Source organism: Eurypyga helias, unplaced genomic scaffold, assembly GCF_000690775.1.
Source record: "Eurypyga helias isolate BGI_N326 unplaced genomic scaffold, ASM69077v1 scaffold12382, whole genome shotgun sequence".
Taxonomy (NCBI): domain Eukaryota; kingdom Metazoa; phylum Chordata; class Aves; order Eurypygiformes; family Eurypygidae; genus Eurypyga; species Eurypyga helias.
In genome coordinates this window covers 1-12,378 of record NW_010237877.1, presented here as the reverse complement: position 1 = coordinate 12,378, position 12,378 = coordinate 1, and the positions used below count along the sequence as shown (strand labels likewise).

The 12,378-nt window shown below is 45.2% G+C and overlaps 1 protein-coding gene across 1 annotated transcript in view; it reads left to right on the top strand.

Moving 5' to 3' along the window:
* The window catches only part of TENM1 (teneurin transmembrane protein 1), a gene marked incomplete at its 5' end in the record, with an annotated part of 128,682 nt that extends 122,388 nt beyond the window's left edge, over positions 1-6,294 (top strand). Inside the window, 4 exons of the mRNA XM_010147636.1 lie at positions 1,437-1,824; positions 2,500-3,720; positions 4,211-4,353; positions 5,340-6,294. Of these exons, the coding sequence (XP_010145938.1) occupies positions 1,437-1,824; positions 2,500-3,720; positions 4,211-4,353; positions 5,340-6,098 (2,511 nt within the window). The remainder of the gene's footprint in view (positions 1-1,436; positions 1,825-2,499; positions 3,721-4,210; positions 4,354-5,339) is intronic.
* Between the last annotated feature and the right edge of the window lie 6,084 nt (positions 6,295-12,378).

The window sequence follows — 12,378 nt, the reverse complement described above, 5'->3', positions numbered from 1 at the left end:
CAATAAAGCGATCGGAAAAGCTCGGTGGAAAGGTCTGTTGTCACCAGTTGGCAGAGGGTAGCTCGCGAGCGGCATATGCTGGTGCTCTCTGGCTTGTGTACAGGTGACAGATGTCTGTCACCAAGGGCAGGAAGAAATACACCTTGGGAGGGCGGGGGGTCGGGGGTGCAGAGAGGAGGATGGCCAAGGCTTAGCCTATCTTTGGTCCTTTGAATAAGCACTTGAGTTACTTGTCAGAGCAAAGTGGCTCAGGGCCAATGTTGCTTAACACGTTGCAGCGCTGAGCTCTCGCTGTTTTCTTCCCAGAGAAGACTTCTGAGCTGGGGGGGGAAGCTTTTTTTTCTGATTTCTTTCCCCAGTGCTCTTGGAAAAAGCAGTCACACTGTTCCTCGTAAGACTTTGTTTGGCATGATGTCTCAATCACGCAGAAGCCTGACTAATTTGCTTATGTGCCCGGTAGGTTTGGGCTGTGAGCTAAGAGCTGTGCAGCGTCAGCGCTCCGTTTTGGATCCAGCAGTGGGGCAAGGATGTGCAGTGCTCAGGTCCAGCCAACCCCCTTACTGGACCTGGGGGAAGGCTACAGAGTACCCCATACATTTTCACTGTGTTTTCATAATGTTTGTATCACAAGTGACTGCTCACCAGTGGGCTTGTACTCTGTGACACTGTGTCTTTGCACGTGACCGGTGAAACAGAACCCAAACTTTAAATTTGCACCGAAAAACATCTGCCACGCTTGCACATTCATCTGCCAGACAAACCAGGTTTCATGACCAGCCACAACTAACCAACACAGGGCAAATACCAAGTACATTTGTAGAAATAAAATTCTTTGTAAATATTAAAAAACAGAGATGGAAATAGTCCCACCAAAGAACCTGCAGACTATTTCCATCCATCTGTAAGCATGGAGACACTGTGACCTCTGGGGCAGGGTGCCTCTAATAGAAGATAGACAGAAGAAGGGGCAGGTGTATGATGGAAGTGTGGAGGGTGCCAATAAAAGCTAAACACCTTGTACACACCAGTGGAAGTTTCCCCTTTCCGCCTCTCCTAGAAACATCTGGTGGTGCAGATGCTCTGCCTGTGTGTGAGGAAGAGGTTCCCTCTGTTTTTGCTTCCTGGGAGGATGCCCTAAATATTTCAAAGCAACATAGCAAGTCAGCATGAGGCTGAAATGCTACGGAGAGCCACATCTGCTTTCCAGTTCGGAGGTCCTTACCTCCAGACTTATTATTATTCTCCTCCTGTTTTGTAACACCTTGCTGGCCAGGTCTCCTGGAACTGAGAGCTTCACTTGGAATTGTACAGACAGTAAGAGCAAACTACAGGAGTGGATGGTTGTTTTCAGCATTTCCTTAACCTTCGGGCACTCGCTAGATGAACAGGCATTTGCTTGATCAGCCGCTTACGCTGCCATTCCTGTTTGCTTGCAGTCCGTGATGCTCCTGTTGCACAGCCAGCGCCGCTACATCTTTGAGTACGACCAGTCCGACTACCTGCTCTCGGTCACCATGCCGAGCATGGTGCGCCACGCCTTGCAAACCATGCTGTCCGTCGGGTACTACCGCAACATCTACACCCCCCCGGACAGCACCGCGGCTTTCCTACAGGACGTCACCAGAGATGGTCGGCTTCTGCAAACGTTGTATCCCGGGACAGGACGCAGGGTCCTTTACAAATACACCAAACAGTCCCGACTTTCTGAGATTCTGTACGATACGACCCAAGTCACGTTCACCTACGAGGAATCTTCCGGGGTTATTAAAACGATACATTTGATGCATGATGGGTTCATCTGTACCATCAGATACAGGCAAACAGGTTTGTGTAACTGTGGCTACTTTGTTAAAGTTTTTGGCTCTGATCCTGTGCTCTCCTGGCCTGAAATTCCATTATTTTTATGTCTGCAAGTTCTTATATTTTATGTTTCAGTAGCAAAATGTGTGTATATCTCTATGTCTGTGTCCATAGGCATATATAGTTGTCCCATTTGAAATACAGTTTTCTTTTTATTGCTTGGTATGGAATAGGTCTTACAAGGTTTGGTTGTTTTTATTCCACTGTGTGAATATTTGCTAAATACTAAATCAAGTTGTTTTATTGTGTGTTTTCGAGTTTCCCTGTTTATACCATAATATAACATAAATTAAAAAGGACAGTTTATATGAGAAAGAAAATCACCATGTAAAATAAATTTAGTTTAGAATTATCTTGTAAGCAAATAGAAATCATAATCATGAATAAAATAGCATTCTTTTAAACAAATGTTAATAAAACACAAATATATTGTACAGCAAGCATTCATAACGGTTTGTGAGAGAATAATCTAACATATTCTTAGTTAATGGTACTTTCTGAGACAGTCAAGTACCAGTAATGCTCAAGGGTATATTTGAGTTCATTGTTTGTGTGTGCTAGATCGGTAGGGTAAATATACTGTGGTCATAATTTATTCTTTTTCTTGCTTTTCCTCTTTCCCGTATTTGTTTCGGACAGGTCCGCTTATTGGTCGCCAGATCTTCAGGTTTAGTGAAGAAGGGCTCGTAAACGCCAGATTTGACTACAGCTATAACAATTTCCGTGTCACAAGCATGCAGGCCATGATAAACGAGACGCCTCTTCCCATAGATCTGTACCGTTACGTCGATGTCTCTGGCAGAACTGAACAGTTTGGGAAATTCAGTGTAATTAATTATGATTTAAACCAAGTTATAACCACCACTGTGATGAAACATACCAAAATTTTTAGTGCTAATGGTCAAGTGATAGAAGTACAATATGAAATTCTCAAGGCGATCGCTTACTGGATGACTATCCAGTACGATAACATGGGTCGTATGGTGATCTGTGATATACGTGTAGGTGTAGATGCCAATATAACAAGATATTTTTATGAATATGATGCTGACGGTCAACTTCAGACTGTGTCTGTGAACGATAAAACCCAGTGGCGCTACAGCTATGACCTTAACGGCAACATCAACTTGCTGAGCCATGGAAACAGTGCACGCCTCACTCCTCTGAGATACGACCTGAGAGATCGCATTACCAGACTTGGAGAAATTCAGTATAAAATGGACGAAGATGGTTTTCTCAGGCAAAGGGGCAATGAGATCTTTGAGTACAACTCTAACGGTCTGCTGAACAAAGCATATAACAAAGTCTCTGGCTGGGCGGTGCAATACTGTTATGATGGTCTTGGAAGACGAGTTGCAAGCAAATCAAGCTTAGGACAACACTTACAGTTCTTCTACGCTGATCTCTCCAACCCAATAAGAGTTACTCACTTGTACAATCACACGAGCTCGGAAATAACATCCCTATATTATGATCTTCAAGGTCATCTCATTGCAATGGAATTAAGCAGTGGAGAAGAATACTATGTTGCTTGTGATAACACTGGAACACCTCTAGCTGTATTTAGCAGTCGGGGCCAAGTCATAAAGGAAATTTTGTACACCCCATATGGGGAGATCTACCACGACACTAATCCAGATTTCCAGGTTATCATTGGTTTTCATGGAGGGCTCTATGATTCTCTTACTAAATTAGTTCATCTGGGTCAGCGGGACTACGATGTCATTGCTGGCCGGTGGACGACACCAAATCATCATATATGGAAACACCTGAATGCTGTCCCACAGCCATTTAATCTCTACTCATTTGAAAATAATTACCCAGTCGGCAGAATCCAAGATGTTGCTAAGTATACAACAGGTAAAAGTAGCACGTTTCTCATGAGAATACAAATTTTGATCAGATTCTGGTATGGATTCAAGACTGCAGAAATCTTTTGCATACATCCGAAGTTACTATGTGGCTCTAATCTTACATATATTAAAGTAATTTCTGCAATAGATAACATCTTACTGAGCTTGATTTGTTTTCTTTAACTTTTATGGTAACCAAGAAAATAACTAATAGCCATTTCTGCTGTTTTTCTAAGTGCTGAAATTAGGGGGAAAATGGAAGCAGCTTAATTTGGGTTTCTTCCATTATAAATAGATAGAAGGGATACTATTGATTTGAGTAAAGCTATGCTTTGTAATCAAATAATTTGTTTGCTACAATAAATGCTGTAACCAGTACTGAAAACATAAATGGATGTGAAATCATTATTTCTGCATAGCTGGGATTTCTGCAGCCTACCCTCTCTTTTTCTAGGATTTATATGCCTGATTGCCAGCATCCGTTTCTTGTTTTGCAGACATTGGAAGTTGGCTAGAGCTGTTTGGTTTCCAGTTGCACAATGTACTACCTGGATTCCCCAAACCAGAGATTGAAGCTTTGGAGACAACGTATGAACTTCTACAGCTTCAAACAAAAACTCAAGAGTGGGATCCTGGAAAGGTTAGCAGAAACTCTGTTCAGCTGCTTCTAATACTAAATTAAGGACTGATTGGAAATTATTGGAGACCAAGGAAACAATGTGACTATCTTTCAACATAATAGGCAAGGCAAATAGCTTAACAAAGCTAGAAATTTTAACGTTGTCATATTATGTACAGGCATCAGAGAGGAGGAGAGTTTTGAGGAGCGAGGAAACTTGAAGGATGCCTTTCCCCAGTGTAGTCAGGAAAAGGAAGCATGTCGAGATAGCATTTAACACACTTCTTTCCCATGCACGAATGGCTGCACAAAGTGCAGAGGACTGGAAGGTCAGAGCTCGTTCCAGATAGAGGAGTGTGTCTGTGTAGAACTGTCACTGAGGTATTTCAGAAGCTATTGGGAAGGCACAGAAAAAGCGTAGCGAGAGGTATGGTGTTAAAAGACAAGTAGGTGGGTGGAGTGAGGGGTTTTTACCCCAGTGGGGAGCAAGATATACAGATCTTGATGTACTTGTGTGGTTCCTATTGTTCTGGTGCCTTGAGACCTTCACAGCCTGCTTTCCTTAAAGAGTGGGCTACAAAAACTGTTATTGCAGTTTTACAGCTGACATAATTAGATGCCCAGAGACGAAGCATAGAATTGTGTGAGTACAGCACAGCTTTGACTTCAAGTTTGCCCACGCCTCGAAGTCGAAAGATCAGCCATTATAGTAACAATTCAAAGAAGGGGGGAAGAAAAAAAAGGGAAAATAAATACGAAAACAGCGTTTATGATAAACAGGTTTTCCATTTGTTTTCTGGAAACGAGAGAGTCCAAGAGGCAGAAAGTGATTCCTTAGGCGATTAGCAAGCCTGTGTGTACACCCAGGCTCTGTAGATGTGCACGATGTTTTACAAACAAATTGAAGATCCATTCTAAGCAATTAAGAGATTAGTAGGGTCTGTGAGACACTATAATGAACTGCAAGATGCCTCTCCTGCAAACTTTACTGGTATTTTTTTTCCCAGACTATCCTTGGTATTCAGTGTGAGCTACAAAAGCAACTCCGAAACTTTATATCCTTGGATCAACTTCCTATGACACCCAGGTATAGCGACGGCAAGTGCTCTGAGGGAGTGAAGCAACCGAGGTTTGCAGCTGTTCCTTCAGTATTTGGAAAAGGCATCAAATTTGCTATAAAGGATGGTATCGTGACAGCTGACATCATAGGTGTGGCTAATGAGGACAGCCGGCGCATCGCTGCCATCCTCAACAACGCTCACTATCTGGAGAACCTGCACTTCACCATCGAGGGCCGAGACACGCATTACTTCATCAAGCTGGGGTCTTTGGAAGAAGACTTGGCCCTAATCGGCAACACCGGAGGGCGACGCATCTTGGAGAACGGCGTCAACGTCACGGTGTCGCAGATGACTTCTGTGATCAACGGGAGGACTAGACGTTTTGCTGACATCCAGCTCCAGCACGGCGCACTGTGCTTTAACGTTCGGTACGGAACAACGGTGGAGGAAGAAAAGAACCATGTCTTGGAGATAGCCAGGCAGAGAGCCGTGGCTCAGGCCTGGACTAAGGAGCAGAGACGTCTGCAGGAAGGGGAAGAAGGTATTAGGGCATGGACAGATGGGGAGAAACAGCAGCTTTTAAGCACTGGGCGAGTACAAGGCTACGATGGATATTTTGTTTTATCTGTGGAGCAGTATCTCGAACTTTCGGACAGTGCCAATAACATTCACTTTATGAGACAGAGTGAAATAGGCAGAAGGTAACAAAGAAAATCTCTGCCTTTGCGTCACCAAAGACTGCCTGTTTTTAAACGTAAAATGGTTTATTGTATTGGTTTTTCTAGATCAGAACTCTGTATATATAAATATAGAGGGAAAAAAACATATCCAACTGCCTTTAAATGTGACAGAAGATGGTATTTTAATATTGTTCGTTTAACTCTTTGAGAGATGACAGTGACGATTTTTAGTTCTTGTGTGGCAGTATTCAAAAATTTCAGAAGCAGTGTCCTGACAGCCGAGCAGCGCGACCATGCGCGCCAGGTGCCCGGCGTGACACCGCACATCCCTGCGGGGTGGGGGCGAGCGCAGCGTGCTCTGCCTTCTTCTAAAGAAACATGACCTTTTTGTTGTTGTTGATTTAATAATTCACCAATTATTTAAAAGGTTACACAGCCTGATTCTGCAACCCGTGTTTCCTGGGTGGTTTTTAGCCCAGTTCGGATCTCCCGTCAATTCAAGGGATTGCATACAGAAACCAGACTGTGTATGGAAACTTGGTAGTTGCTCACCAACCCCGCGCATGTCATTCCTCACGGCTATGATCGAAGGGATTTTCTAACCTCGGAAACCCAACCTGTGTTGGACACGCTACAGAAAGCCTGTCCCGTATGGCCTTTAGCTTCGCTCGGCCGTAGCCGCCTTTCAGCCGCTCCATGATGAACGTACATTGCATCTACCTTTGCACATGGGGGGCCTCTCTCCCAGGGTTTCCCTCAGCACTGGGTTATGCTGGAGTCCGGCAGAGCACATAGAGCTGCCAACCTTCATGGCAGAGGGGTGCAGGGTGACACCACACCGCTGGACATGAGTTAGCCAAAGAAGGGTGTTGCGAGCACGGCAGTCAACAGGAATCTCCCCAGTGTGCTCCAGACTGGGCTTTAACTCAGTGCTTTTGGGACAACCCTCATTACCCAGCTGGGAGAGCCCACACGGTGCAGTAACAAGCCGTGCAGGATCAGTCCTGTCTGTAGTCATCGGGCCAGGACTTGTCTTTTCACAGATCATTTGGAAATTGAAGTGTTGTTGGGTTTAGGCATCGCGTTATTTTCATCTCAAATTAATAATCCTGTTGTATTACTCGTTTTTTCAACTGTGAAGAAGATTGGTGGGTCGGGAGTTGATGAACCTAAGTGTGGATAGTAAATATGTTGATAAACAGAACATTTTGAGGATGACTCTTCACTTTTCAGCTCAATATCTGGAGCACATAGAAAAGCATTATATTGCATGGGCAGAAATTTTTATTTCCCAAGGTATCATGCGCTGCTGGCACAGTTATTTCATAGCGGAGTAGGTGGTCCTTCTTTCAGCTTGTCATTTTTAAAAGACCTGATTGTCGGGAGGGGAGGGAGGGCACACAGGGAGGGAGGGACGGGAAAGCAGATTTCCTCTACTGACTTTCGGAGGGAGCTAGAAGTCTTGTTATAGAGCCTGTGTATCCGTAACAGTGATGTTATTGCACATTTCATTGAAAACAGACATAGTAAGTATATTGAAACAATTTCTGCTCATATTTACAGAAGCAAGCAAAGTGCTTTCTTTGTATTTCTTCCTTTCTTTCAGTTTTCTTTTTTTCCCTTGTTTTTGGGCAAGTGGAGCAGACTGTACCAAAGTTAGAGATGAGCCTGAACTGGAACCTGAGACCCAAATCCCCCCCCCCAAGGGATTTGGACTCAGGTCTCAGCCTCACACCATCAGCATCTCTTTCCAGACTCCCTCCGCTCCCCCGGGAGCCAGCGCAGCTTTGGGGGTGCAGGATCAGGCTGAGCGAGAGCCTGGCCCCTAAAACCACCCTCTACTCCCCAGCCAGGGGGAATTGTGGACCAAAATATGCACAGGCACGTTTTGATCGGGCTCATCATTAACTAACGTACAGAATTGGGAGCTGACAACATCCAGGTTTGACGGCTCTGATTTCCGTAATTTTCCATACAATCACGGAGAATTTGAATACCTCCACACCAGCCTAAAAATGGACCTTCAAATCCTTGAGCCTCTAATATGCTTTTAATCAACGGAAGAATAATTTATGAATTGTATATAGAGAGTGCATTCATAAACGTGATGATGTATTTTATCACTGATCCAAGATGTCAATATTAGAGTCTATTTTACTTATATTTTCAGCAATTATACTTTTTTGCAATTCACTAATGAGGTATCATTTTCAAACTGCTTTAAATATCCATTCTAAACAAATATTTGAAGCTACTAGAATTACCTTGAACTGTGCATTTCTAGTATGTAATACATATTTAGTTAGCTTGTGCCTTTAGTTTCTTAAAGTTATACTTGTATTATATGCAGGAAATGCACTTTGTATTACCTACAGCTGTGTTTTTTAATACTGCCTTGATTACTGTTGTTCTCATACTACGCCAAAAGGTCGAAGAGTGAAATGTGTTACAAGTTTGTCTCTGAAAGTAGATTTGGCATTTTCCCAGTTCCTGCGTGCAGTCTAAGGTACATTTTGAACATTTCTTACAAGAATATGGATATATAAAGAATCCCATGATATTACATGACCCGGTTACAAAAGCAAAAAAAATGCCTTCCTTCCAACAGTTTCAGGAATTTAGGAAACCGAAGTGTCACGTTGAGACGACAGTGCTGAAGAAACAAGTTGCTACTGAAAGAGCACTGGAGACTGAAGCCGTAGCTGCGCGTGGGCCAGCCAGCAGTGATCGGTGAGAACTATAGCGAACAAATAGCGTTGGACCATCCCGTTCATGAGCAACCGCTGATGGGGGCAGGGAATACTTCAGTCTCCGGTTTTTTTCCTAGTAGTCAGACCAATTTCTCATTGTTGGTTTTCGTAGCTTGGTTTTTAATTTTGCACTAAAGCCTAGAGACCCAAATGAGAAAAAGCAAAAAAAGAAAACGGCACGGAGATTTTGACTGTTTAGATCAGACAGTTTGATGCTGGCGTTCTGCACTGCAAGCAAGGTTCTGAAAGGGAGAAAAAATCGACTCAAATATAAAATGAAAACCACTGTTGCACACTATCCTGTAGCAAAGCACCTACCATGAGAAATATGTGCTATATTTTTAATGACAGCCAAACAAATAGTGCGTACAAGTAACGTTTCCTTTGCTTTCATATTTCTTTAGCAAACCTAGAACATTTCAGAGGTATGAATATATATATATAGATATCTATGTAGAACATAGCCAAATAAATATATATGAGCTGGTCAATGTGCAACTCGGTACACACACCGTCCTAGCTGTTTGGTTTGAGCTCTCTGACCTCCTCTCCGTCGTACGCTGCCCCGGCAGACGTGGCCTCTCTTCTTGGCCACCAGTGCCCCGAAGCTCTGGCCTCCTGGCCCTGCGCTCCCTGCCCGCCGAGCCCGGGCCGGGGTCACGGAGCGGCAGCTTGGCCAAGGTGGCCAGCGGCGATCAGTGCTGCCGGACGCCAAGGTGCAGGTCCAGAGGGGAAAGCGGTTTGGGCAGAGGAGCTCCTGGTTTAGCCTGAGCGAAAAGCTCCCTGGCAGGGTGTTCGCTTGCCCCGGGGGGGTTCCCCGTAGCGATCCCCCTGCGGTGACGCTCGGGTCAGCTGCCACCGACAGCCGGAGGGGCTTTCCCTGTCAAATGCTGACTATTATTTAAACCCATCCTCGATACAAAACATTACCGGTCGAAAGCGCCCCGACTGCCAGAGGAACGGCTTCTGGGCAGAAACTGGGAACGGTGGAGGCGGACTCGCTGTGGATTTGTCCGGGCGTTTGTCACCTGCCATTATTTGTCTAAGGAAGCGTGTTTGACGATTTCCAGTTTTTCCTTAGATCTCGTGGTGGACTTTAGCCTTTTAATAAATGTTAGTATATCAGATCGTGTCCTTGACAATATTTTACTTGTATGAACCATGATAAAACATTAAAATCTTCGTACTCTTCAGGCAGAAGTGTCAATAAACGAGAAAGAGAAGCATAGCATACGATATATGTCAAAGTAACGTTCCTTTTTAGCTTTCTCATCAACAGTAAAAATGTTTACAATGTATGCCAAGATCTTCAGTTTCTGTCTAACACCAGTTAGAGGTTCTGATCTTACAGAAATTGTGTTATAATGGCCTCAGCCTCGTTGCTAGGAAACAATAGATCCCAATTTTTTTATTCCTGCTCTAACTCCTGTGCTGAATAGTGACTGGATACTGTACAGGTTTATGTTATATGGCTGCAGTTAAATGGTCTGATGCATTTTGCTCTGGGTTTCAGACCAGAAGCATGCATTTTCTACAAGAACATCCCAGCAACACGCTGTAAATACTAAAAGTTAATATATTATGTGTCGATATTTGAAAAAGAAAGTACTTTGACTATTTCATTTTTAAAAAATAAAGGTGCAAACTGATGGTGTGTGACGTTGTCTTTGTTTACACCATGTCTTTGGGATATTCTGGTCGTGCCAGTAAAAGGTGCTTCCGTATAGCTAAATAAGGGCTTCAGAAAATACTGGTTGATTCAGAAGTTGGGAGGCAGGGGGTTGCTAGCAGGATTTACCTTTACTCCTCATTCCCCGAAGTTCATACACCTAACTCCACAGGTTTCACTGTTGTTATTGTTATTCCGTTTCATCAGGATAAATGTGAGCGAGGAAAAGAATCCCGCTAAATGCCTTTGCACTCCCAGACCCGAGTGGGTGTGAAGTCAACGGTGGTGGTAGGGAATGAGGAGCAAAGTGTAAGTACCTACACGTTCTGTAGAGCGGCCTCAAATTGGTGATGATGAACGACTGTGGGTATCAAACGGACGCGCGTGAACAAAGCAAAAAGCCCAGCGCGTGCGGCAGCGAGGAGGAGGTGGTGAGCCGCAGCACTTTTTAAGGCTAAAGAAAAGGTAACGTGGTGAAAAACAGATCGGAACAGCTGGGCGGTAACCCAGCGTGGGGGCTGAGGCTGGAAGAGCTGCATCAGAGGGACAAGAAGGAATGGCCAGAGGGTGCTGTAGTAGAAAAGGGAGGAAAACCAGCGTGGGAGAGGGTATTGAGTTAGTGCTGCAGGAGATCTGTCCCGGCTGTCGCTGGGGAGAGCTTAGTGGAGGAAAACCCAGAGCTGTGGCAGCATTAGTTGCTGCAGAGGCATGACATTGCATTTGCTGGGGAAAAGGCAGGGCGGGAGGACAGAGCCAGAGGGGGAGAGGGCCAGAGCAGGGCACACAGCATCCCCGCACTGAGCTGCCAAACCAACTGTCAGAGCTGGGGCTGCAGCACCCAGAGGAAGGGGGTGGGAGGGCTGGGGGACACAGGACAACTGCAGCAGCGAGGGGCTGCATCCCAGTGTGGCTGCAGCCCCGCAGGGTGAGCATGGTGACACAGCTGTCACCTGGGAAGGCTTGCCCACAAATGCGGCTGCTGCCCTCGGAAAGGGTCTGTAGCTCTTCACACCTAAGTGAATGCATGGAATCGATACCTTTCCATATCACTGTTACCATAACCAAAACACTGACTACTTGTCCCACAGGTGCCATGAGCCTCTCTCTTTGCTTCCACCTTGTTTAAGCCTACAGCAATTCCAGACCCTTGGGTACCCAAAAGAAACAACACAAGCCTCTATCTTAATAATTTACATCAGAAACCAAAACAGCATTCTCAGCTTTAAACAAAAATGGCATCTTCTGGCCTATTTTATGTATTTTTCAGAGGAGCAATGCACTGCTGGAGCCAAGCGTAGTCAAACCGGTTTTCCTCGGCTCACTGCACCGCAGCACGGACGCGTGGCTGCTGCTCTTGTGCCACAGGGTTTGCACCGGCAGCGCTGACAGCCTCAGCCACTGCTCGATGTCAATAGGACATTTCCATAGGAAACCGCCCTTGGACAACATGTTTCCCACTAGTTCATCCCCACCACCAGTGCAATCAGCTGCCAGGGACCATCTCCAAGCACACCCTTTCCTGTTCCCAAGAGACTAGAAGCAAACAGGGGGTTTATACCAGCACTAGGACAGCAAAAGGGCTCTGACACCCGCATTCTGCCAGTGCCCAGCAGGTCGGTGGCTTTGGGGAAGGGTGTTAGCACAGAGAGGAACGGCTAGGGACCAGCCATCGCAGCTGCACAGCAGGCCAGGCAAGCTTGAAGGGACAGAGGAGGAGGGAAAGGGTCGATGGCACAAGTGAGGGCAAACCAGCTGGTGCTGGATCCAGGATACCAATAATTAAGTAGGTTGGGGTGGAGGTTTCTTAACATACCAGTGAAGGAGGCTGTCCCATGTCATTATCCCATATGCAGCTCTGGCACCTTCATAGAATCATAGAAGCACAG